Here is a 26,081-nt window from a genome sequence, read left to right on the forward strand (position 1 = left end):
CTGAAGTATAAGGTAAAACGTTTTTCTTTCCCTTCTGTCATTCAGATGTTTACAGGGACACGAAAAAAACATAGCTCTAATTTGTAACCTTCGTAGCTACGTGTTGATGTATGTGTTGTCAGGGAGTGGTCCAAATTCACGTTTCGCCACCCCCATTTCCATGACGAGTGCTAGCTTGCTTGCTGTGTGGGAGTGCCTGACAGTGTTCGCTGAGACAACGACCGGGCGAGAGGCAGCGCTGCATTGGCTGTATTGCGCCAGCGGTGAATCTTGTGATTGAAGCAGTGGTGGCGTGTCATTATCGTTTAGCTAAAACAAATAAAATACAGTTCTTTTTAGCCTGTTTGCATGTTATTTTGGCATTAATACGTGTCATATCAGTTTGCAAACAATGTAACAAAAATTATAATAAAGCCGCATACAAACATTTTTTTGCTTTCTTGAGTAAGGCAGCTCCAAAATGCAGGTGTTTCAGCCTAGCTCAGTGCTTTCTGTGGTGGTGGGGCAGCCAGCAGAAAACACGGAGCGTAGGGGTTGGTAATGTTCTCTAGTTGTGTCGTGATTGGTGTTCTGTCACTCATGGGGACACTACGTCACCGCAGAATCAACGGGTTGATCTAGAAAATTCAAGCCCCTTGGGTGCTGCCATAGACTTCCATTAGAAGTGCCCATCCAAGAAGGCTCGAAGTCATTAACCACAAATCACGTAATATCTACCGTAGCTTTGATTGGACTGATCTTGTCAACATCATACTTTCAAAATCTTAGCTAGCAATCTAGACAAGCAGTCATCATCATGAATCAACTCGACAATCTACTGGCAAATCCTTTTCAATCCTTGTCATATAAATATAAATTATAGATAAAAGGTTCTGACTTGGTGTACAGGGAGAATTCTGTAAGAATGGCCCATGTTCTAAATTCTGTCGCTGTACAATTCAAAAGTGCTGAACAAATAGTTATATTGACTACGTCCATCCTAACTCGGATTGCCTCTTATACGCTCGTCGTCCCCTTATGCCATAGTTTGTACATCTCAATTGTCAGCAGAAACCATATTTGTTTAAGCAAGTCAGCCATATCAGCAATGTTTTTTTAAAGGCAGTAAATGAGGCTGAATGAGCTGTTTCACTGCCAGACAAGGCTCCGCTGAGAGCCAGGTAAGGATTCACTCCATAGTGCAGAAAAGAAAGCTCTGTTGTTGGGAGAGCTTTATGTAGGCCCTAACAGTTTGTGGGCACCGTTTGTCACTGTTATAGTGCAATTAAATGTATTGTTTAGTGTTGTGCAATGGCTTTGCTGGCATGCACCCCCCCAAAAAAAAAATTTTTGGGGCCCCACCAAGATTTACATGCTAAAATCGCCACAGGATATCACACAAACTTAAATCATAGGTGTGTTCATTGTACAATCAAATACTGAGAGAGACTGAAATATCACATTCATTTGTATATAGGATATCCACATGAAGTTGGTTCCTGTTTCAGTCGTGTCTTTGATGACATTGGCGTGGGTCAAACAAAAACATCCTAATGATTGGCTGACAATAGAGCCTCCCACAATGTAGGCGATGGCTGCAGGATGAAGTTGAAGAGCAACTTTGACCTTTAATCACATGATTTCTGAAAAGTTCATGCAGTCGACACATTAGGTACAAGGGTACAAGTCTGATCATTTTTCACCCCATAATGCAACACACTTTGAAAGGCGGTTACCAATGATATTCACCGACTTGACAAAAGTGATCCGCTCGAACGCGCCCTCAGTCTCTCCTGTGCCTATGCTAATTATTTTCTGCAGTTTATCCTCCCATCAGAGTAACTCATCAACACCAAAAATAACATTATAATGTAACCCAACTCAGGTGTAGGCCTACCAGAAGTAAGCTATGTCATTAGACTGGTAGCCTTCTGTGTTACAGTTCAGAAGTGTGTGTCTGTGTTAGGCGATGTGTGATGTGGTGTGTGTGTGTTGGTGCTGTGTGAGTGTTTGGGGATGCAGAGAATTGTGTGTGTGTTAGGCTGTGTGTGTGCGTACTGCCTAATTTGCATAATATGGCATTTTAATGTAATACTTTTTTACTTTTATTTGAGTATCTGTTTTCTACATCAACCCTGAAAATGTAATAACAACATGACCACCCTATCATTGATATATTTTTGTTCAGTATAGTAACGTAACAGTTAGCTAGCTTGAATATCAGTATTTTCCAAACAATCACCAAGCAATTTTGCTGGCAAAAAAAAAAAAAAAAGTCCTCTTATAGCATACTTGATGGTGGCAAGGTAACGCAAACTAATCTAGCTAGCTAGGTAGCCAATACATGATGAGAAAAACTTTTGACAGGTAGCTACTAGCACTCAGAAACTCAAGGCGGCATTCTGACTTCTGCATACAGTCTTCAGCCATTAGCTTCGCCCACGACTGGCTCATGTGAACTACAATTGTTTAGAAATGTCAACAATCATTGCTTGCGATATGGCTTTTGAAACATATGGCCATTATCTTTCATCAGCGAGAAAGAATCCTTCAAATAAAATGCATACACTTACTGTAGCAGTTTTGTACAGATCCATACAGCTATGGGTGCCTCCTTCCGACAAAACTAAACTTCCGCTACACTTCCCGAGTTAAGGCTGGTTTACAGTTGTCAAAACAACAGGGAACTCTGAAAAATAGGATGTCAAATCATGACGTCAGTGATATTCAGGTCGGAAAGTCAGAGCTCTAGAAAGAGGCCAGAGTTCCTGCGTTGGAATTACGAGTTGGATGACCGTTCAAAGAGATTTCTCCCAGTCGGAGCTCGTTTTTTCCCCCAGAGTTCCCAGTTGTTTTGAAACGCACTGAAGTCTGAGATTTCCGAGTTCCCAGTTGTTTTGAACGTGGCATATGGACATGTCTGTAGACAGTTGTTGCAGAGACATCATGAACATTCTATTGTCGTCCGACATCAAAACGTCTATCATACATGTCAGATTTCAATACTGGCCGATTTGTAATTTAACGGCGGGTTTAGCACATTTTTCCAATTTTTCTGCCTCTTTAGTCCAGGTTGCATTGCATGGTGCAGTTGCCAGAGATATTATAGAAAGGAGATAGGAATCCAATGAATGAAATAAACATAACACCTCACACAGCAGACTGTCGACCAATCGCGTTCACGTTGTCATGCTGCGTCACGCGGGTGCTAAACTAATCTGCACGCAATCGCCTTCTCAAAGTCAATGTATATGTCGACAAACATGCCTATTTTCCTCAAAAGTACGTAATGTCACGATCACAAAGCTATACAATACTACAGATAGCAAGTGAATTATCTCACATCTCGGAAAATATTTGTATTGTTGTACTTCTTGTAGATGAAATTCGGGCTAATGTTGGGGTTTTGAGCTAGCGGCCAATAGATTCCCATTCACTCCTTGAAGGATAGCACTCCTTGTTCCAGAATTGCCCAGAATGCACCACGTGGCCCATTGACGTATTATTGGCAACGTTTCCCATCTCCTCAAAAGTATATCAAATCAAATTTGTATTGGTCACATACACATATTTAGCAGTTGTTATTGCGGATGTAGCGAAATGCTTGTTAATTTTTGTATATCTGCCGTTTTAAATGTTACACTCCACTCTGTGAGGCACATCGATCTGCAGGTTGAACATGGTGAGATTGTAGACTCTTAAATTGATAGTGCAGTTTGTTTAGGCGATTCCACAGCTAACTAGCTACGTTACATGCTGACCACAACACCCGCGATGTGTGCGTTGCAAAATAAATGTACACATTATTCAATCATTGCATCCACACTGCTCGTCTGCGTAGCCAGGTGCTAAAATAAAACTTGGCTCTTATTTGTGACGCTTGACGCGCTGCAAGTCCCGCCTCTCCCATCTCCTCATTGGTTTTTAGGAGCATATACCCACGTGGGTGATTGAAAGCTGAACTGAGGTCCACACTCCAGTCCAGTTGGTGGTGGTAATGCACCTTAAAGTTGGATGTCAACCGCCATATAAAGTCCAAAGAAGAAGCCTGAAGGAGGAGAGATTACTAGAAACGAACTCGGTTTACCCTTTTATCTGTGGATTAATTGTCGAGTAGAGGGACCATGTGCATTTCAGGTAAAATAACAACCCAATGTTTATATCCCAGGACAAATTAGCTAGCAACAGCAAGCTAGCTAGCTAAATTGCCAAAAATGTTTAATGCTTTTCGACCTGTCCCCAAATTAATATAGTTGGTTCAGAGTTCGTTTTGATCGCGTCTGGTGTGGGTGGACAAAATCAACATGCGCGCGCACGGTGTAGTCAGCATGTTCCATACAGGTGTTCCGAGCAGGCTAGATAGCTAATTAGCAGAGCGGTGGTCGCCTCGTCTTCCGCTGTAACGTGGAAATATGGCTGTGTGGGAACACTAACCCTATCAAGGTGTGTATCCATTTAACAGAACTGCCAACTCTCACGCATTGACCATAAAACACACGCATTTAACCCTCTTCTCACAGCACACCTCATATCACGCATTGAAAAGTACTGCTTTTATTTTTCTAATTAGTCCATTGTATAGTCAGCGTGTTAACTGTTCAACTGTGCTCCAAATCGTTCTGAAATGTAACATCACGAGCTGAACCTCTATCATTGTCCTGTCTTGCCACAGCACTGGGAACCGCGGCACATTGATTGGTCTAGTTATGTACATTATCAAGGGGATTGGATGCATGTTTTAAAGAAACGCCCCTCAAAAGTAGAGTGGAGCTGAATGGAGATATAGAACATTCTCCGCAGATTTTATAAAACTGTAAAAAGAGCAGCACGGTAGTGCTGTTTTATGTACAATGTTGTCAACAAAATTAGGTTGCTGTTACTCCTGTCCCTATTATTGCAGAATGCAGCCTTTTGACAGCATGTACTAAAGTAGATTTAATCCACACTTGCATTAGTACCCTCGTTTGGTGATTGGCATTTAGGCTGTGACAACGAAAAGGCAGCAGACAGACCGACAGTATGTTTTAGTTTGATAGGGTGACCTGTTTAACTATGAAAATAATTTTGTCAAACAAAAAAAGTGTACATTTGATTCTACAGGGAGGACAATGAATAGAAAAATAATTTGGTTAGGGTGTAGGGGTAGATTGTTATCTTGTCTTCAGGAGATTCTATCCATTTACTTTATTTAGTCTGATCAGTGGAACAATTCTCATTCTTAAAACGGACTAAAATATAGGGTAATTACTGTGATTGTCAGCAAGAACACTACTGTTATTCCCCACACTTATTTTATTATTCCACTTCTTCCCAATTTTGCCAGTGTAATCACATATTTGAAATATGATATGCCTACTTGTCTTTGAAAATGAATTATGAGGCTATACATTATTGCTGCCATTCATGGACAGTTTTGAATAAGTCATAAGTAATTGCAGGAAATTAGCTTTAAAACAGTAACATTTCCCCCAGTCCCCCGTCTAGTGGTTGTGCCAGGGGGCATTGAAATTCAAATAGCAAATGTCACTCCAAGCATTCTTCAAAAGTTGGCAGCCCTGATGCAACTTTTTTTTCTCGGTGATATTAAAGATAATGTCCTTATGCTTTCAAACATGTACCGCAAGCGATGCGAGTTAATATTGAGTTTAACAAAAAATTACTACAGAAGACGCCTTCGTCCAATGACTTATGTGTAGTTACTAACTTAGCTAGGTAGCTAGCTATGTGCAAAACAACAGGTCTAGCTTACAGTTATTGGTATGATTTGGTGCTATTCCAAGGGAGAAATGGCAAGCTTAGCTACCTAGCTAATGTTATCCTTATGCCATCTAGTTCAACTAAAGATGGGATGGCTGCCGAAGCTATAACATTAGTATTTCAGGAAAAAAGAACTGGATCCAGCTTTAGAGAACTGCAGAAGTTGTCAATTAGGTAAGTCTGTAGCTAGCTAACGTTAACTAGCGCGCTAAATTGGCATGTCAATATTCAAAGAGGATTGACTTACGTTCCCCCAATAACAGTATCCTGACATCTCGCCTCATGTTTCGCTCCCCTTTTGCAATGAGTGTACGTAGCTGGGTGTTATGCGTCCTAAATAATGTATAATCTTTAGCCACAGTTTACGTAGCTAGCTATATCTCGGACCCATTCCAGCAAGCAGGACCTAAGGAGGAATACAGTGGTTTCCGGTTTGAGAGAGCCACAAATGAGCGCCCCATATCGTCCTTGAGGAACATAAGAGTGGGGGAACTGTACCAAGTAGTATTCGCACTGGACTAGTATTACTATAGAACGTCGGTTATGTAATTATTACCCCAGCATGTCCGTTTTTCCAGTGGTAAAATTGCCTCTGTAATCATTATTTTTCATTCAAAAATGTACCATTATGACGGAACCCTGGAGGCTCTTCTAGGCGTGAAGGTATTTCAAATGTCTAGGGATAGCCTAATATTGGTCTAATGGCGTTCAGTTTGGAGAAAGGCAATATAGTCATGCATATCAATAAGAACCATAAACTGTTACCTATGCAGACATTTAATTAACTGACGCATTTGGCAATTTATCAGTACACTGGCACAATATCATCCACTCCAGAAGTATGACACTAGATAAATTGATGTGACAAAACAGATCATTCATCTGTAGGCTACCCGCATAGCACTTTGTTTTAAGCATCAATTTGTTCCCATGTTCATACCCATAATTACATTACCTGAGCTGCCCCAGTAAAATGGGGCAGCTCCAATGACAGTTGGTCACTTTCCTGTCAATGAGGAATGGTAGGAATCAAACACAGACCGTCTAAACATGGATACTCAACTCACATTGAACACAAAGCCTTTTAAAACAACATAAAAACATGACAAAACTACCACCAAGCATGAAACAGACTGAGTGACATAGGCTACAGTGTGTTTCTGTCACAGACTCTCTTTGCACTCTTACTAGTACAGGGAGGAGGTGAGGGCTCTTGGAGTGTGGTGCCAGGAAAATAACCTCTCACTCAACGTCAACAAAACGAAGGAGATGATCGTGGACTTCAGGAAACAGCAGAGAGTGCACCCCCCCTATCCACATCGACGGGACCGCAGTGGAGAAGGTGGAAAGCTTCAAGTTCTTTGGCGTACACATCACTGACAAACTGAAATGGTCCACCCACGCAGACAGTGTGGTGAAGAAGGCGCAACAGAGCCTCTTCAACCTCAGGAGGCTGAAGAAATTTGGCTTGGCACCTAAAACCCTCACAAACTTTTACAGATGCACAGTTGAGAGCATCCTGTTGGGCTGTATCACCGCCTGGTACGGCAACTGCACCACCCGCAAACGCAGGGCTCTCCAGAGGATGGTACGGTCTGCCCAACGCATTACCAGGGGCAAACTACCCGCCCTCAGGACACTTACAGCACCCGATGTCACAGGAAGGCCAAAAAGATCATCAAGGACATCAACCACCCGAGCCACTACCTGTTCACCCTGCTATCATCCAGAAGGCGAGGTTGGAGTCATTAAAACTTGTTTTTCAACCACTCCACACATTTCTTGTTAACAAACTATAGTTTTGGCAAGTCGGTTCAGACATCTACTTTGGGCATTACAAGTAATTTTTCAAACAATTGTTTACAGACAAATTATTTCACTTATGATTCACTGTATCAAAATTCCAGTGGGTCAGAAGTTTACATACACTAAGTTGACTGTGCCTTTTAAACAGCTTGGAAAATTCCAGAAAATGATGTCATGGCTTTAGAAGCTTCTGATAGGCTAATTGACATTATTTGAGTCAATTGGAAATGTCCCTGTTGATGTATTTCAAGGCCTACCTTCAAACTCTGTGCCTCTTCGCTTGACATCATGGGAAAATCAAAAGAAATCAGCCAAGACCTCAGAAAAAAGACCTCCACAAGTCTGGTTCATCCTTGGGAGCAATTTCCAAACGCCTAAAGTTACCACGTTCATCTGTACAAACAATAGTACGCAAGTATAAACACCATGGGACCACACAGCCGTCATACCGCTCAGGAAGGAGACACGTTCTGTCTCCTAGAGATTAACGTACTTTGGTGCGAAAAGTGCAAATCAATCCCAGCACAACAGCAAAGGACCTTGTGAAGATGCTGGAGGAAACAGGTACAAAAGTATCTATATCCACAGTAAAACGAGTCCTATATCGACATAACCTGAAAGGCCGCTCAGCAAGGAAGAAGCCACTGCTCCAAAACCGCCATAAAAATGGCAGACTACCGTTTGCAACTGCACATGGGGACAAAGATCGTACTTTTTGGACAAATATCCTCTGGTCTGATAAAACAAAAATAGAACTGTTTGGCCATAATGACCATCGTTATTATTGGAGGAAAAAGGGGGTACCTTGCAAGCCGAAGAACACCATCCTAACCGTGAAGCGCGGGGGTGGCAGCATCATGATGTGGGGGTGCTTTGCTGCAGGAGGGACTTGTGCACTTCACAAAATAGATGGCATCATGAGGAAGGAAAATTATGTGGATATATTGAAGCAACATCTCAAGACATCAGTCAGGAAGTTAAAGCTTTGTCGCAAATGGGTCTTCCAAATGGACAATGACCCCAAGCATGCTTCCAAAGTTGTGGCAAAATGGCTTAAGGACAACAAAGTCAAGGTATTCGAGTGGCCATCACAAAGCCCTGACCTCAATCCTATAGAAAATGTGTGGGCAGAACTGAAAAAGCGTGTGTGAGCAAGGAGGCCTACAAACCTGACTCAGTTACACCAGCTCTGTCAGGAGGAATGGGCCAAAATTCACCCAACTTATTGTGGGAAGCTTGTGGAAGGCTACCCGAAACGTTTGACCCAAGTAAAACAATTTAAAAGGTAATGCTACCAAATACTAATTGAGCGTATGTAAACTTCTGACCCACTGGGAATGTGATGAAATAAATAAAAGCTGAAATAAATCACTCTACTATTATTCTGACATTTCACATTCTTAAAATAAAGTGGTGATCCTAACTGACCTAAGATAGGGAATTCTTACTAGGATTAAATGTCAGGAATTGAGTTTAAATGTATTTGGCTAAGGTGTATGTAAACTTCCGACTTAAACTATATATAGGGGCAGCACCAAGCAAGCGGCACCATGAAGACCAAGGAGCTCTCCAAACGTCAGGGACAAAAAAAAGTCTGAAACTTTGAACATCCCATGGAGCACCATTATATCCATTATTACAAAATTGAAAGAATATGGCACCACAACAAACCTGCCAAGAGAGGGCCGCCCACCAAAACTCACGGACCAGGCAAGTAGGGCATTAATCAGAGAGGCAACAAAGAGACCAAAGATAACCCTGAAGGAGCTGCAAAGCTCCACAGCCGAGATTGGAGTATCTGTCCATAGGACCACTTTAAGCCGTACACTCCACAGAGCTGGCCAGAAAAAAGCCATTGCTTAAAGAAAAGAATAAGCAAACACGTTTGTTTTTCACCAAAAGGCATGTGGGAGACTCCCCAATCATATGGAAGAAGGTACTCTGGTCAGATGAGACTAAAATTGAGCTTTTTGGCCATCAAGGATAACGCTATGTCTGGCGCAATCCCAACACCTCTCATCACCCTGAGAACACTATCCGCACAGTGAAGCATGGTGGTGGCAGCATCATGCTGTGGGGATGTTTTCCGTCGGCAGGGACTGGGAAACTGGTCAGAATTGAAGGAAAGATGGATGGCGCTAAATACAGGGAAATTCTTGAGGGAAACCTGTTTCAGTCTTCCAGAGATTTGAGACTGGGACGGAGGTTCACCTTCCAGCAGGACAATGACCCGAAGTATACTGCTAAAGCAACACTTGAGTGGTTTAAGGGGAAACATTTAAATGTCTTGGAATGGCCTAGTCAAAGCCCAGCCCTAAATCCAATTGAGAATCTGTGGTATGACTTAAAGATTGCTGTACACCAGTGGAACCCATCCAACTTGAAGGAGCTGGAGCAGTTTTGCCTTGAAGAATGGGCAAAAATCCCAGTGGCTAGATGTGCCAAGCTTATAGAGACATACCCCAAGAGACTTGCAGCTGTAATTGCTGCAAAAGGTGGCTCTACAAATAATTTACTTTGGGGGGGTGAATAGTTATGCACGCTCAACTGTTCTGTTTTTTGTCTTATTTCATGTTTGTTTCACCCCAAAAAATTATTTTGCATCTTCAAAGTGGTAGGCATGTTGTGTAAATCAAACGATACAAACCCCCCAAAAATCTATTTAAATTCCAGGTTGTAAGGCAACAAAATAGGAAAAATGCCAAGGGGGGTGAATTATTTTGCAAGCCACTGTATCTAACAAGTAATATCTAACAATTTCACAACATATACCCAATACTCACAAATCTAAGTAAGGAATGGAATTGAAGAATATATACATATATGGACAAGCAATGACAGAGCGGCATGGACTAAGATACAGTAGAATATTATAGAATACAGTATATACATATGAGATTAGCAGAGCAAGATATGTAAACATTATTAAAGTGACTAGTGTTCCATTTCTTAAAGTGGCCAGTGATTTTCAATAGGCAGCAGCAGTCTCTAATGTGCTAGTGATGGCTATTTAACAGTCTGATGGCCTTGAAATAGAAGCTGTTTTTCCATTTTCTCGGTCCCAGCTTTGATGCACCTGTACTGACCTCGCCTTCTGGATGATAGCGGGGTGAACAGGCAGTGACTTGGGTGGTTGATGTCCTTGATGATCTTTTTGGCCTTCCTGTGACATCGGGTGCTGTAGGTGTCCTGGAGGACGGGTAGTTTGCCCCCGGTATTGCGTTCGACAGACCGCACCACCCTCTGGAGAGCCCTGCGGTTGCGGGTGGTGCAGTTGCCATACCAGGCGGGGATACAGCCTGACAGGATGCTCTCAATTGTGCATCTGTTAAAGCTTGTGAGGGTTTTAGGTGCCAAGCCAAATTTCTTCAGCCTCCTGAGGTTGAAGAGACTGTTGCGCCTTCTTCACCACACTGTCTGCGTGGGTGGACCATTTCAGTTTTTCAGTGATGTGTACGCCAAGGAACTTGAAGCTTTCCACCTTCTCCACTGCGGTCCCGTCGATGTGGATAGGGGGGTGCACCCTCTGCTGTTTCCTGAAGTCCACGATCATCTCCTTTGTTTTGTTTACGTTGAGTGAGAGGTTATTTTCCTGGCACCACACTCCCAGATCCCTCACCTCCTCCCTGTAGGCTGTCTCGTCATTGTTGATAATCAATCCTACTACTGTTGTGTCGTCTGCAAACTTGATAATTGAGTTGGAGGCGTGCTTGGCCACGCAGTCATGGGTGAACGGGGAGTACAGGAGGGGCCTGAATATGCACCCTTGTGGGGACCCAGTGTTGAGGATCAGCGAAGTGGAGATGTTTCCTACCTTCACCACCTGGGGGCGGCCTGTCAGGAAGTCCAGGACCCAGTTGCACAGGGCGGGGTTCAGACCCAGGGCCTCGAACTTAATGATGAGCTTGGAGGGTACTATGGTGTTGAATGCTGAGCTATAGTCAATGAACAGCATTCTTACATAGGTATTCCTCTTGTCCAGATGGGATAGGGCAGTGTGCAGTGTGATGGCGATTGCATTGTCTGTGGATCTATTGGGGCGGTAAGCAAATTGAAGTTGGTCTAGGGTGACAGGTAAGGTAGAGGTGATATGATCCTTGACTAGTCTCTCAAAGCACTTCATGATGACAGAGGTGAGTGCTACGGGGCGTTACTTTTGCTTTCTTGGGTACAGGAACAATGGTGGCCATCTTGAAGCATGTGGGGACAGCAGACTGGGAAAGGGAGAGATTGAATATGTCCATAAACACACCAGCCAGCTGGTCTGCGAATGCTCTGAGGACGTGGCTAGGGATGCCGTCTGGGCCGGCAGCCTTGCGAGGGTTAACATGCTTAAATATCTTACTCACGTCGGCCATGGAGAAGGAGAGGTCACAGTCCTTGGTAGTGGGTCGCGTCGGTGGCACTGTGTCATCCTCAAAGCGGGCGAAGGTGGTGTTTAGCTTGTCTGGAAGCGAGACGTCGGTGTTGGCGACGTGGTTGGTTTTACTTTTGTAGTCCGTGATTGTCTGTAGACCCTGCCACATACGTCTCGTGTCTGAGCCGTTGAATTGCGACTCCACTTTGCCTCTATACTGATGGTTTGCCAGTTTAATTGCCTTGTGGAGTGAGTAGCTACACTGTTTGTATTCTGACATATTCCCAGTCACCTTGCCATGGTTAAATGCGGTGGTTCGGGCTTCCAGTTTTGCACGAATGCTGCCTTCTATCCACAGTTTCTGGTTAGGGTAGGTTTTTATAGTCAAAGTGGGCACAACATCACCTGTACACTTCCTGATAAACTCAGTCACCTTTTCAGTGTATTCGTCTAAATGATTTTCACAAGCTACCCGGAACATATCCCAGTCCACGTGATCAAAACAATTTTGAAGCGTTGGATTCCGATTGGTCAGACCAGCGTTGAATAGTCCTTAGCACGGGTACTTCCCGTTTGAGTTTCTGCCTATAGGAAGGGAGGAGCAAAATGGAGTCGTGTTCAGATTTTCCGAAAGGAGGGCGGGGGAGGGCCTTATATCCCTCCCGGAAGTTAGAATAGCAATGGTCAAGGATTTTAGCAGCCTTAGTACTACAGTCGATATGTTAATAGAACTTCAGCAGCCTAGTCCTCAAATTTGCTTTGTTAAAATCCTCTGCTATAATAAATGCAGCCTAAGGATATTTGGTTTCCAGTTTGCATAAAGTCCAGTGAAGTTCTTTGAGGGCTGTCGTGGGATCGGCTTGAGGGGGGATATACACGGCCGTGACTATAACCGAACATAATTTTCTTGGGAGATAATACGGTCGACATTTGATTGTGAGGTATTCTAGGTCGGGTGAACAAAAGGATTTGAGTTCCTGTATGTTACTACAATTACACCATGAGTCGTTAATCATGAAACTCACACCTCCGCCCTTCTGCTTCCCGGAGAGATATTTATTTCGGTCTGCGCGATGAACTGAGAACCCATCTGGCTGGACGGATTTCGACAGAATATCCCCAGAGAGCCATGTCTCCGTGAAACAAAGTATGTTACAGGCCCTGATGTCTCTCTGGAAAGAAATCCTTGCCCTGAGCTCGTCAACCTTGTTTTCCAAAGACTGAACATTAGCGAGTAGTATACTTGGAAGCTGTGGGTGGTGTGCGCGCCTCTTAAGTCGAACCAGAAGGCCGCTCCGAGTGCCTCTCCTCCGCTGGCAATGTTTTGGGTCAGCCACTGGAATCAGTTAAATTGCCCTGAGGAGAGCAAACAAAGAATCTGCTTTGGGAAAATCATATTCCTGGTCGTAATGCTGGTGAGTTACCGCCGCTCTGATCTCCAATAGTTTTTCCCGGCTGTATGTAATGATACAAAACACATCCTGAGCTAATAATGTAAAAAAGAATACATAGAAAAACAAAATACAGCGAAGTTTCCTAAGAGCTAGTCGCGAGGCCGCAATCTTTGTCGGCGCCAAGACTATAAGAGAAAACGTAGTCAGAAGAAGAGAGAGCAGCTTGAGTAACAGTGTTCTCTGGGGTGATCCATGTCTCCGTCAAGGCCAAAAAGTCAAGGGGCTGAAGGGCAGAATAGGCCGAAGTGAACTCTGCGTTCTTGACCGCAGATCAGCAGTTTCAAATGCTGCCAGAGACCAGGAATTCCACATGGGATGTGCGCGCATGATACACTAAATTAGAAGGGTTGGAGTGGGGAGCATCTGTAAAACCTACAGGGAGAGGAGCAAACAGGTATAGAAAACACACACATAGTTGCCAAAGCTGCAAAAGAGCAAAATGAGATAATCAGAAAATTACTAGGTAAGATACTCAAGTGAGAGAGTGTTGTGTAGCCTTCGTCACTTTACTTCCTGGAATAACCCCGTAGAACAATTCGGCAGAACAGTCTTTGTTTCAGCAACGGTCTTAGTTTTTCCAACGAGACCGCAACTGACACGAATGCCGCTTATAGCCCGCTGAGAAACCAGGGGAGACTGAAGTACTAACACTAATTGCCTAGCAGAGGTGAAGAGCACGCATCCCTGTACTAATTGCTGATTGCCTAGGAGAGGAGAAACCACTCCCCATCCAATACAGCCACTGATTACCAAAACAAGTTACAAATTGCCCTGCCCCTTGATCCTGGTTGATGTGTCAACAATCAGCTGCAAGTTATGAGCAGTCAGCAGTTCACACACCAAGTAGGCTACTGGGAAGACAGACAGCACTTAAAGTAGATGGCCCTAGCTAGCAAAATGACAGTATTAGACAACAGATAAAGACAAAATATATACTTATCACTTCTAGAGATATCAGGAGTCCTCTAGCTATAGAATGAAGCTCTACAAATAAAATATTATTATTATTATTATAAAGACAGAAAGATACACATGTAAAAGCTTAATTACATGAAGCAATATTAGTGGGAATATAACCATAATATAAACAAGAGAAACGAGAATGTAATATAAAATATTTGAAAAGCCTAGATTTAGATTTGACTGGACAAAGAAAACAAGTAGCCCTTTAGGTCATGACTCAATACTGCCATCTGCAGGAAGATAATGAGATTCCAACATAACATATTACTCTAGGGACCAGCACAGAGTCCAGTAGGACAGTGTCACAAGGCTAGATAGTCATAGGCCTAAACTTAGCCACTGCTGGAAGGAATACACAGCCATCCTTGATTGTGAGCTAGAATGAAATTTTGAATGAAATGAGTGCGACACAATAGGTAAAGTATGATAAATGTATGCACTCACTAAAACTGTAAGTCGCTCTGGATAAGAGCGTCTGCTAAATGACTAAAATGTAAATGTAAAATGTAAACAACGGTTTTCCATCAATATAATCAATGTAGGGAGGTAACGTGATATCATATGAGAATCACTTAGACCACACTTACCGGTAGGACTAATTATCTCACGTGTTCTGGCAGAGAAGTAGCCTATGTGAGCGCTTTATCAGTTGCCTAAACATACAATTAAAGTATCCATCACCAATAAATGAATGAACTTCAGAGATAATAGGTTCACACCCAGCGCCGGGATAAAGTGACTAAGGGGGCAAACTTTGGGGGGTTCTTGCATTGGAATTATATTGAATTCTGCTTACATCATGCTATACCACAATAAACAAAGTTCAAATGCCGAGACTCTGAGACCATTGATTGAGTGCTTTTGAAGTGACAGGTTGGTGTGAAATCTGTAGCCTATCTCTGCTGCACTGTATCAGCTCAATGGATGGCGCCCTACACACTAAAGCAAGGCCATGTTGGTACTAATGAATATAGGCTACAAGATAAATAGGGTAATTCACCTATCACAAACAGGCTATGTGAATGCAGCCGTACAAACACAGCGGTCTTACCAAAATAATACAAAGTAAATGCTGAAAGTAGTAGCCTAGTTATTCATACATGCAAGCAAAAATACTGAATAGCAGTTTGGCTTAGAATACTGACAAAACTGCGAATGCGAACGAATGGGAACAGTACAAAACATTGGTACAAAATAGGCCTAGTAAACAAATGATCAGATCGATAACGGTCTGACCAAATCTATATTTAGGCTAGTTACATTAACAGTAAACAAACGCAGTAAACAAAAGGCGAATGGAGATCCAAATAACAAAAACATAGTCTACAGCCTACTACAGTGAGATGCAGCCAAGCACAGCTGTCTTGCTAAACAAATAGGACTATAGGCCCGCTTCAGCCATGGAAAACCATGCCGCTCATGAGTACAGCATCACGTTGTGATATGGCACATTACACTTCTGTGGATAATAATATAAATAATATGCCATTTAGCAGACGCTTTTATCCCAAGCGACTTACAGTCATGCGTGCATACATTTTTAGGTATGGGTGGTCCCGGGGATCGAACCCACTACCCTGGCATTACAAGCGCCATGCTCTACCAATTGAGCTCTACCAATTGAGCTACAGAGGATCAAATTCGACCCACAAATTCAATTAAGCAATGCCAGCCTACCATAAACACATTTCCAATACTTACAGTTCAATGTACAACCACGAAAACCAATAGGCTACCAAGAAAACCATAATAGAATGTATCTATTTCTATGACGAAGCATATGTCCCGTGTAGCTCAGTTGATAGAGCATGGTGCTTGCAAAGCCAGGGTTGTGGGTTCGTATCCCATGGGGGAACAGTATGAAAATGTATGTACTCACTAACTGTAAGTCGCTCTGGATAAGAGCGTCTGCTAAATGACTAAAATGTAAATGTAAATATGTAGCTATACCCAGGGGCGTCATTTGGGTTATTGCATTGGAATTATATTGAATTCTGCTTATATCACACTATATCACAATAAACATAAAAGTTTGAATGCCGACAGCATTGAGTGCTTTTGACCAAGAAGTGAAAGGTTGGCACAAAATCTCCGCTGCGCTCTATCAGCACCATGGACAGCGCCCTACACACTAAAGCAAGGTCGTTGAAAACCTATGCTGGCAAAGAAAAAAGTCATTTTGCCATTCCATACCCTAGATTTTTGCTGAAATTACGTCACTGGCTATACCACCAAGATTTTGATAAAAAAAACAACCAGCAAAATTGTGTCTTACCTTTTCAGAAGAGTTGCAGCCTCCTTGATGCTCTGTGGAACTTCCTGAGTAATCATTCCATTCTCCCCGAAATCTTCTGGTAAGATCTCCCTCAAATGCCAGTTGGATTAGTTGAGCTTTCCTCAGGTGTAGCATGCTTCTTCTGTGCTGACTGAACACATTTATCAAAGTGGAAAATTAGTTATTGCATGTAGCTGTGGACGTGCCACTCATGAATTTTGTGTGACGTGTAACTGGCATTGTGGGGAATGGTGCTAAACACCTTGGCAAGTTCCTTGTCTTTTTGGAGAGTATATTCCATCATAGACAGAAAAAGTCCACTGCCCCCTCCCCTCTTGATTCTATCGCTTCCAATGTCCCCCTCAGTGGTTACTGGTTTGAAACAAGGAACTCAATGATGTCCACAATCGCCGATAAACACATTTTAGAATATATTTCCAGCTGCCCATCATTAACAAGTGTTGACACCAATGTTCCCATAGCACTTCAAACTTGTTTTTCTTTCCGCAGTGCGTTTAAAATGCTCTTTGCTTGATGCGTGCCTAGCAAATCAGTTGGTACTATCAATAGCATGTTTCCAGTTAGAATACCCAGCTTGGGTGAAGGCCTTGTTTGCGTTAGCATTGGACGCAACACAGAACTTTCGACAATGGGGTACAAAATGCCGCATCTGCAGTAACCGAGTATTCCAGCCACTCTCTTCCTATGAACCAGTTGCTATTAAATTAACATTATTTTTTTTACAGGAAACCTGCGGCTAGGCTAGGCTAATCTGGGCTGGCTCCTCTGTTCCAAGATCGTCAGGAACAGTCGGAGGTGGAGGGGGCTGTGGAGTCTTTATCCTGGCGGCGCTTGTGGAGCTTGTGGAAGGGTGGGTAGGCTCTGCATGTGGAGCTAGCTGGAGCTCGGCAACATCATTGCGGTGGCCTCGGTGGTTTGATGTTGTTGCTGCTGCTCATCGCTCTCCTTCTCCTTTGGCTTTGTTTGGGTACTTTGTCGAAGCCAATTTCTGATATCCATCTGCGGCAGTGGCAGATAGCTGGTTCGAGCTAGCTAAATAGGCTAAGGCTAATAACACTAATGCTTTTTACAGCTATCTAAAAAGCTAACAGCTTCAACGATAAACTTGACACCGCTCTTATAAATCAAAATCTAATATTACAGGCGAAGGCGTATCACGTTATTAACTTAGTGGCCTACCACAGATGAGAAGCGTTTTTCTCACTTTTTATGGAAACCCAAAGGAGTCATACCTAACCAACCCAGTGGCTTTCCATAGCCCCCCTACACACACCATGGCACTCTCTGTCCATAAGACTAAAACTGAGGGGGCACAAGTTTCAACTGAGGGGGCTAAGACCCCTTTTGCCCCATTGGGATACGGGCTAGTTTATGCTGCGAACAACATGCTTTTATTAGCCTACCAGAATCGCCTATAAAAGGATTATGATAGGCCTTCAATGAAAGGTTTAACTTGTTATAGCCTACAGTTCACAATAATAGGAAAAAATACTTTAATCACCTAAATAAAATGAAGAGATAATACATAATAAGTGTTGGCTAATGGTTTACATAAGGATACATAAGGAAGCTATCTGATTTTCAATAGCACCGATGACAACCTATTCATTTGATCATATTTATTTTATTTCATCTTTATTTTAACCAGGTAAGCCAGTTGAGAACAAGTTCTCATTTACAGCTGCGACCTGGCCAAGCGCATACTACGGGTGGGTGTTGCTATGGTGACCAATGAGCTAAGATAAGGTGGGGATTTGCCTAGCAGTGATTTATAGATGACGAATATGTAGTGAGGGCCAGCCAACGAGAGCGTACAGGTCACAATGGTGGGTAGTATATGGGGCTTTGGTGACAAAATGGATGACACTGTGATAGACTACATCCAATTTGCTGAGTAGAGTGTTGGAGGCTATTTTGTAAATGACATCGCCGAAGTCAAGGATCGGTAGGATAGTCAGTTTTACGAGGGCATGTTTGGCAGCCTGAGTGAAGGAGGCTTTGTTGCGAAATAGGAAGCCAATTCTAGATTTAACTTTGGATTGGAGATGCTTAATGTGAGTCTGGAAGGAGAGTTTAAAGTCTAACCAGACACCTAGGTATTTGTAGTTGTACACATATTCTATGTCAGACCCGCCGAGAGTAGTGATTCTAGTCGGGCGGGTGCAAGCAGCGTTAGATTGAAGAGCATGCATTTAGTTTTACTAGCGTTTAAGAGCAGTTGGAGGCTACGGAAGGAGTGTTGTATGGCATTGAAGCTCATTTGGAGGTTTGTTAACACAGTGTCCAATGAAGGGCCAGATGTATACAAAAGGGTGTTGTCTGCGTAGAGGTGGATCTGAGAGTCACCAGCAGCAAGAGCGACATCATTGATATACACATAGAATAGAGTCGGCCCGAGAATTGAACCCTTTGGCACCCCCATAGAGACTGCCAGAGGTCCAGACAACAGGCCCTCCGACTTGACACATTGAACTCTATCTGAGAAGTAGTTGGTGAACCAGGCGAGGCAGTCATCTGAGAAACCAAGGCTATTTAGTCTGCCAATAAGAATGCGGTGATTGACAGAGTCAAAAGCCTTGGCCAGGTCGATGAAGACGGCTGCACAGTACTGTCTTTTATCGCGGTTATAATATCGTTTAGGACCTTGAGCGTGGCTGAGGTGCACCCATGACCAGCTCGGAAACCAGATTGCATAGCGGAGAAGGTACGGTGGGATTCGAAATGGTCGGTGATCTGTTTGTTAACTTGGCTTTCAAATACTTTCGAAAGGCAGGGCAGGATGGATATAGGTATGTAACAGTTTGTATCTAGAGTGTCACCCCCTTTGAAGAGGGGGATGATCGCGGCAGCTTTCCAATCTCTGGGGATCTCAGACGATACGAAAGAGAGGTTGAACCGGCTAGTAATAGGGGTTGCGACAGTAATAGGGGTTGCGACAATTTCGGCAGCTAATTTTTAGAAAGAAAGGGTCCAGATTGTCTAGCCCAGCTGATTTGTAGGGGTGCAGATTTTGCAGCTCTTTCAGAACATCAGCTGTCTGAATTTGAGTGAAGGAGAAGCGGGGGGGGCATGGGCAAGTTGCAGCGGAGGGTGCAGAGCTGGTGGCCGTGGTAGGGGTAGCCAGGTGGAAAGCATGGCCAGCCGTAGCAAAATGCTTGTTGAAATTCTCGATTATCGTAGATTTATCGGTGGTGACAGTGTTTCCTAGCCTCAGTGCAGTGGGCAGCTGGGAGGAGGTGCTCTTATTCTCCATGGACTTTACAGTGTCCCAAAAAGTTTTGGAGTTAGTGCTACAGGATGCAAATTTCTGTTTTGAAAAAGCTAGCCTTTGCTTTCCTAACTGATTGTGTATATTGGTTCCTGACTTCCCTGAAAAGTTGCATATCGCGGGGGCTGTTCGATGCTAATGCAGTACGCCACAGAATGTTTTTGTGCTTGTCAAGGGCAGTCAAGTCTGGGGTGAACCAGGGGCTATATCTGTTCTTAGTTCTGATTTTTTTGAATGGGGCATGCTTATTTAAGATGGAGAGGAAAGCACTTTTAAAGAACAACCAGGCATCCTCTACTGACGGAATGAGGTCAATATCCATCCAGGATACCCGGACCAGGTCAATTAGAAAGGCATGCTCGCTAAAGTGTTTTAGGGAGAGTTTGACATTTATGAGGAGTGGTCGTTTGACCGCGGACCCATTACGGACGCAGACAATGAGGCAGTGATTGCTGAGATCCTGGTTGAAGACAGCGAAGGTGTATTTAGAGGGTAAATTAGTCAGGATGATATCTATGAGGGTGCCCATGTTTACGGATTTAGGGTTGTACCTGGTAGGTTCCTTGATAATTTGTGTGAGATTGAGGGCATCTAGTTTAGATTGTAGGACGGCCGGGGTGTTAAGTATGTCCCAGTTTAGGTCACCAAGCAGTACGAACTCTGAGGATAGTTGGGGGGCAATCAATTCACATATGGTGTCCAGGGCACAGCTGGGGGCTGAGGGGGGTCTGTAGCAAGCGGCAACAGTGAGAGACTTATTTCTGGAAAGGTGGATTTTTAGAAGTAGAAGCTCAAACTGTTTGGGCACAGACCTGGATAGTATGATAGAGCTCTGCAGGCTATCTCTACAGTAGATTGCAACTCCACCCCTTTGGCAGTTCTATCTAGACGGAAAATGTTGTAGTTGGGGAAATGTCAGAATTTTTGGTGGCCTTCCTAAGTCAGGATTCATACACTGCTAGAACATCAGGGTTGGCGGAGTGTGCTAACGCAGTGAATAACTCAAATTTAGGGAGGAGGCTTCTGATGTTAACATGCAAGAAACCAAGGGTTTTACGGTTACAGAAGTCAACAAATGATAGCGCCTGGGGAGTAGGAGTGATACTGGGGGCTACAGGGCCTGGGTTAACCTCTACATCACCAGAGGAACAGAGGAGGAATAGAATAAGGATACGGCTAAAGGCTTTAAGAACTGGTCTTCTAGTGCGTTGGGTACAGAGAATAAAAGGTGCAGATTTCCGGGCATTGTAGAATAGATTCAGGGCATTATGTACAGACAAGGATATGGAAGTATATGAGTACAGTGGAGGTAAACCTAAGCGTTGGGTAACGATGAAAGAGATAGCATCACTGGAGGCACTGATTGAGCCGGTCTCCGCGTGTATGGGGGGTGGGACAAAGGAGCTATCTGAGGCAGGTTGAGCGGGACTGGGGGCTCTACAGTGAAATAGTACAATAAGAACTAACCGAAACAGCAATAGGCAAGGCATATTGACATGGGAGAGAGGCATAAAGCAGTCACAGGTGTTATTCGAGAGAGCTAAGACAACAGCTGGTAATGGAGACGAAAGTTTGGTCTGAGGCTAAACAAATAAACAGGATGGGGTAACGTATAAAGGAACGGTCCAGCAGGCATCAGCTGTATAGCTGAGTGATCATAAGGTCCAGTGAACAGAAATAGGTGAGTCCGGGAGCAGTTCAGTGGCTGCTACGGCACATGCGAGCAGGAGGCACGGCTGTTGATTGCGTGTGCTAGCGGGCCAGGGCTAGCAGAAGGAAGGAGTGCTTGAGAGTGGATGGATTTGGCAGACAGGTTACAAAATAAATCCTTGCATTGCAGGGATCAACTTGCTGTGGCAGTTTTATAGCCTCATGCAGTAGTAGCAGTAATAATAATAATAATAATAATAATAATAATAACAATAATGAACATGATTACTACCTTACTCTTCTGCGCAGGGTGATGAAGACCGATTAGGCTATTTCAAACACTTCAAGCTACCAGACCTTACAAAAAAATGATTGCAGTTTTGAAACTGCAGTAAAAGTGCAGTAACTGCAGTCGACTGTGGTATTTCGGACGCAATAATTGCAGAATAACTGCAGTGTACTGCAGTTGAACTGCAGTTACACTGCAAAATTACTGCAATAAAAAATGCAATAAAAAAAACAGTGTTATTTTGGACACAGTATTTGCAGCATACTGTGTACTGCAGTTATACTGCATTCTGACAGCATTTTTTTTGTAAAGGAGGAGGCAAAAGCCACCTACTGGGCAAAAGAATGACTGAAGTGCGCATGGATTATATGGACATTAATGTTGTGTGGAGTCATTTTTATTAGCAGGAAGAAGTTTAACTAATGTATAATTGTAGGGTCTTTGGTAAACAAAGTGTCACAATACATAAAAGCATATTTATCAATCAGGGCATTTGAAGCTGAGCAGAGATTTTCAAACCTGGTTTGATATCACAAAGAAGATTTGTCCTGTCCCTTTGGTGATTTAGATAATTAAACAGTATTTTAGGGACTGCAGATTACAGATTATCTGTGTTCTCTTTTGGTGATATCACCATTTACATTTACATTTTTACATTCTACAGTCGTGGTCAAAAGTTTTGAGAATGACACAAGTATTGGTCTTCACAAAGTTTGCTGCTTCAGTGTTTTTAGATATTTTTGTCAGATGTTACTATGGTATACTGAAGTATAATTACAAGCATTCCATAAGTGTCAAAGGCTTTTATTGACAATTACATTAAGTTTATGCAAAGAGTCAATATTTGCAGTGTTGACCCTTCTTTTTCAAGACCTCTGCAATCCGCCCTGACATGCTGTCAATTAACTTCTGGGCCACATCCTGACTGATGGAAGCCCATTCTTGCATAATCAATGCTTGGAGTTTGTCAGAATTTGTGGGTTTTTGTTTGTGCACCCGCCTCTTGAGGATCAACCACAAGTTCTCAATGGGATTAAGGTCTGGGGAGTTTCCTGGCCATGGACCCAACATTTCGATGTTTTGTTCCTCAAGCCACTTAGTTATCACTTTTGCCTTATGGCAAGGTGCTCCATCATGCTGGAAAAGGCATTGTTCGTCACCAAACTGTTCTTGGATGGTTGGGAGAAGTTGCTCTCGGAGGATGTGTAGGTACCATTCTTTATTCATGGCTGTGTTCTTAGGCAAAATTGTGAGTGAGCCCACTCCCTTGGCTGAGAAGCAACCCCACACATGAATGGTCTCAGGGTGCTTTACTGTTGGCATGACACAGGACTGATTGTAGCACTCACCTTGTCTTCTCCGGACAAGCTTTTTTCTGGATGCCCCAAACAATCGGAAAGGGGATTCATCAGAGAAAATGACTTTACCCCAGTCCTCAGCAGTCCAATCCCTGTACCTTTTGCAGAATATCAGTCTGTCCCTGATGTTTTTCCTGGAGAGAAGTGGCTTCCTCGCTGCCCTTCTTGACACCAGGCCATCCTCCAAAAGTCTTCGCCTCACTGTGCGTGCAGATGCACTCACACCTGCCTGCTGCCATTCCTGAGCAAGCTCTGCACTGGTGGTGCCCCAATCCCGCAGCTGAATCAACTTTAGGAGACGGTCCTGGCGCTTGCTGGACTTTCTTGGGCGCCCTGAAGCCTTCTTCTCAACAATTGAACCTCTCTCCTTGAAGTTCTTCTCTGCAATCCATCTGATCACTCTTCATAACATTCTGGAGTATATGCAAATTGCCATCATAAAAACTGAGGCAGCAGACTTTGTGAAAATTAATATTTGTGTCATTCTCAAAACTTTTGACCACGACTGTAGTCATTTAACAGACACTCTTATCCAGAGCAACTTACAGTTAGTGTATAACATCTTAAAATAGGTAGGTGGGACAACCATAGTAAGTACATTTTTCCACAATAATGTATTTTGGTATTTGGTATTTTATTAGGATCCCCATTAGCTGTTGCAAAAGCAGCAGCTACTCTTCCTGGGGTCCACACAAAACATGAAACATGACATAATACAGAACATTAATAGACAAGAACAGCTCAAGGACAGAACTACATACATTATTTTTAAAAGGCACACGTAGCCTACATATCAATACATACACACAAACTATCTAGGTCAAATAGGGGAGAGGCGTTGTGCTGTGAGGTGTTGCTTTATCTGTTTTTTGAAACCAGATTTGCTGTTTATTTGAGCAATATGAGATGGAACGGAGTTCCATGCAATAATGGCTCTATATAATACTGTACGCTTTCTTGAATTGGTTCTGGATTTGGGGACTGTGAAAAGACCCCTGGTGGCATGTCTGGTGGGGTAAGTGTGTGTGTCAGAGCTGTGTGTAAGTTGACTATGCAAACAATTTGGGATTTTCAACACATTAATGTTTCTTATAAAAAGAAGAAGTGATGCAGTCAGTCTCTCCTCAACTCTTAGCCAAGAGAGACTGGCATGCATAGTATTTACATTGAGGGAAAAAAGTATTTGATCTCCTGCTGATTTTGTATGTTTGCCCACTGACAAAGAAATGATCAGTCTATAATTTTAATGGTAGGTTTATTTGAACAGTGAGAGACAGAATAACAACAAAAAATTCCAGAAAAACGCATGTCAAAAATGTTATAAATTGATTTGCATTTAATGAGGGAAATAAGTATTTGACCCCCTCTCAATCAGAAAGATTTCTGGCTCCCAGGTGTCTTTTATACAGGTAACGAGCTGAGATTAGGAGCACACTCTTAAAGGGAGTGCTCCTAATCTCAGCTTGTTACCTGTATAAAAGACACCTGTCCACAGAAGCAATCAATCAATCAGATTCCAAACTCTCCACCATGGCCAAGACCAAAGAACTCTCCAAGGATGTCAGGGACAAGATTGTAGACCTACACAAGGCTGGAATGGGATACAAGACCATCGCCAAGCAGCTTGGTGAGAAGGTGACAACAGTTGGTGCGATTATTCGCAAATGGAAGAAACACAAAAGAACTGTCAATCTCCCTTGGCCTGGGGCTCCATGCAAGATCTCACCTCGTGGAGTTGCAATGATCATGAGAACAGTGAGGAATCAGCCCAGAACTACACGGGAGGATCTTGTCAATGATCTCAAGGCAGCTGGGACCATAGTCACCAAGAAAACAATTGGTAACACACCACATCGTGAAGGACTGAAATCCTGCAGCGCCCGCAAGGTCCCCCTGCTCAAGAAAGCACATATACAGGCCCGTCTGAAGTTTGCCAATGAACATCTGAATGATTCAGAGGAGAACTGGGTGAAAGTGTTGTGGTCAGATGAGACCAAAATTGAGCTCTTTGGCATCAACTCAACTCGCCGTGTTTGGAGGAGGAGGAATGCTGCCTATGACCCCAAGAACACCATCCCCACCGTCAAACATGGAGGTGGAAACATTATGCTTTGGGGCTGTTTTTCTGCTAAGAGGACAGGACAACTTCACTGCATCAAAGGGACGATGGACGGGGCCATGTACCGTCAAATCTTGGGTGAGAACCTCCTTCCCTCAGCCAGGGCATTGAAAATGGGTCGTGGATGGGTATTCCAGCATGACAATGACCCAAAACACACGGCCAAGGCAACAAAGGAGTGGCTCAAGAAGAAGCACATTAAGGTCCTGGAGTTGCCTAGCCAGTCTCCAGACCTTAATCCCATAGAGCATCTGTGGAGGGAGCTGAAGGTTCGAGTTGCCAAACGTCAGCCTCGAAACCTTAATGACTTGGAGAAGATCTGCAAAGAGGAGTGGAACAAAACCTGGTGGCCAACTACAAGAAACGTCTGACCTCTGTGATTGCCAACAAGGGTTTTGCCACCAAGTACTAAGTCATGTTTTGCAGAGGGGTCAAATACTTATTTCCCTCATTAAAATGCAAATCAATTCATAACATTTTTGACATACGTTTTTCTGGATTTTTGTTTTGTTATTCTGTCTCTCACTGTTCAAATAAACCTACCATTAAAATGATAGACTGATCATGTCTTTGTCAGTGGGCAAACGTACAAAATCAGCAGGGGATCAAATACTTTTTTCCCTCACTGTATATCAGCCCTCTGATTACAATGAAGAGCAAGACGTGCTGCTCTGTTTCGGGCCAGCTGCAGCTTAACTAGGTATTTCCTTGCAGCAGTGGACCACACGACTGGACAATAATCAAGATTAGACAAAACTAGAGCCTGCAGAACTTGCTTTTTGGAG

At 43.3% G+C, this 26,081-nt stretch overlaps 1 protein-coding gene across 1 annotated transcript in view; it reads right to left on the reverse strand.

Moving 5' to 3' along the window:
• The window catches only part of LOC121547212 (mitochondrial Rho GTPase 2-like), a 63,523-nt gene extending 57,329 nt beyond the window's left edge, over window positions 1–6,194 (reverse strand). The window contains exon 1 of the mRNA XM_041858366.2: window positions 5,984–6,194. Coding sequence (XP_041714300.1) covers window positions 5,984–6,020 — 37 coding nt within the window. The 5' untranslated portion in view covers window positions 6,021–6,194. The remainder of the gene's footprint in view (window positions 1–5,983) is intronic.
• Between the last annotated feature and the right edge of the window lie 19,887 nt (window positions 6,195–26,081).

This window comes from Coregonus clupeaformis, chromosome 31 (genome assembly GCF_020615455.1).
Source record: "Coregonus clupeaformis isolate EN_2021a chromosome 31, ASM2061545v1, whole genome shotgun sequence".
NCBI classification, from domain to species: domain Eukaryota; kingdom Metazoa; phylum Chordata; class Actinopteri; order Salmoniformes; family Salmonidae; genus Coregonus; species Coregonus clupeaformis.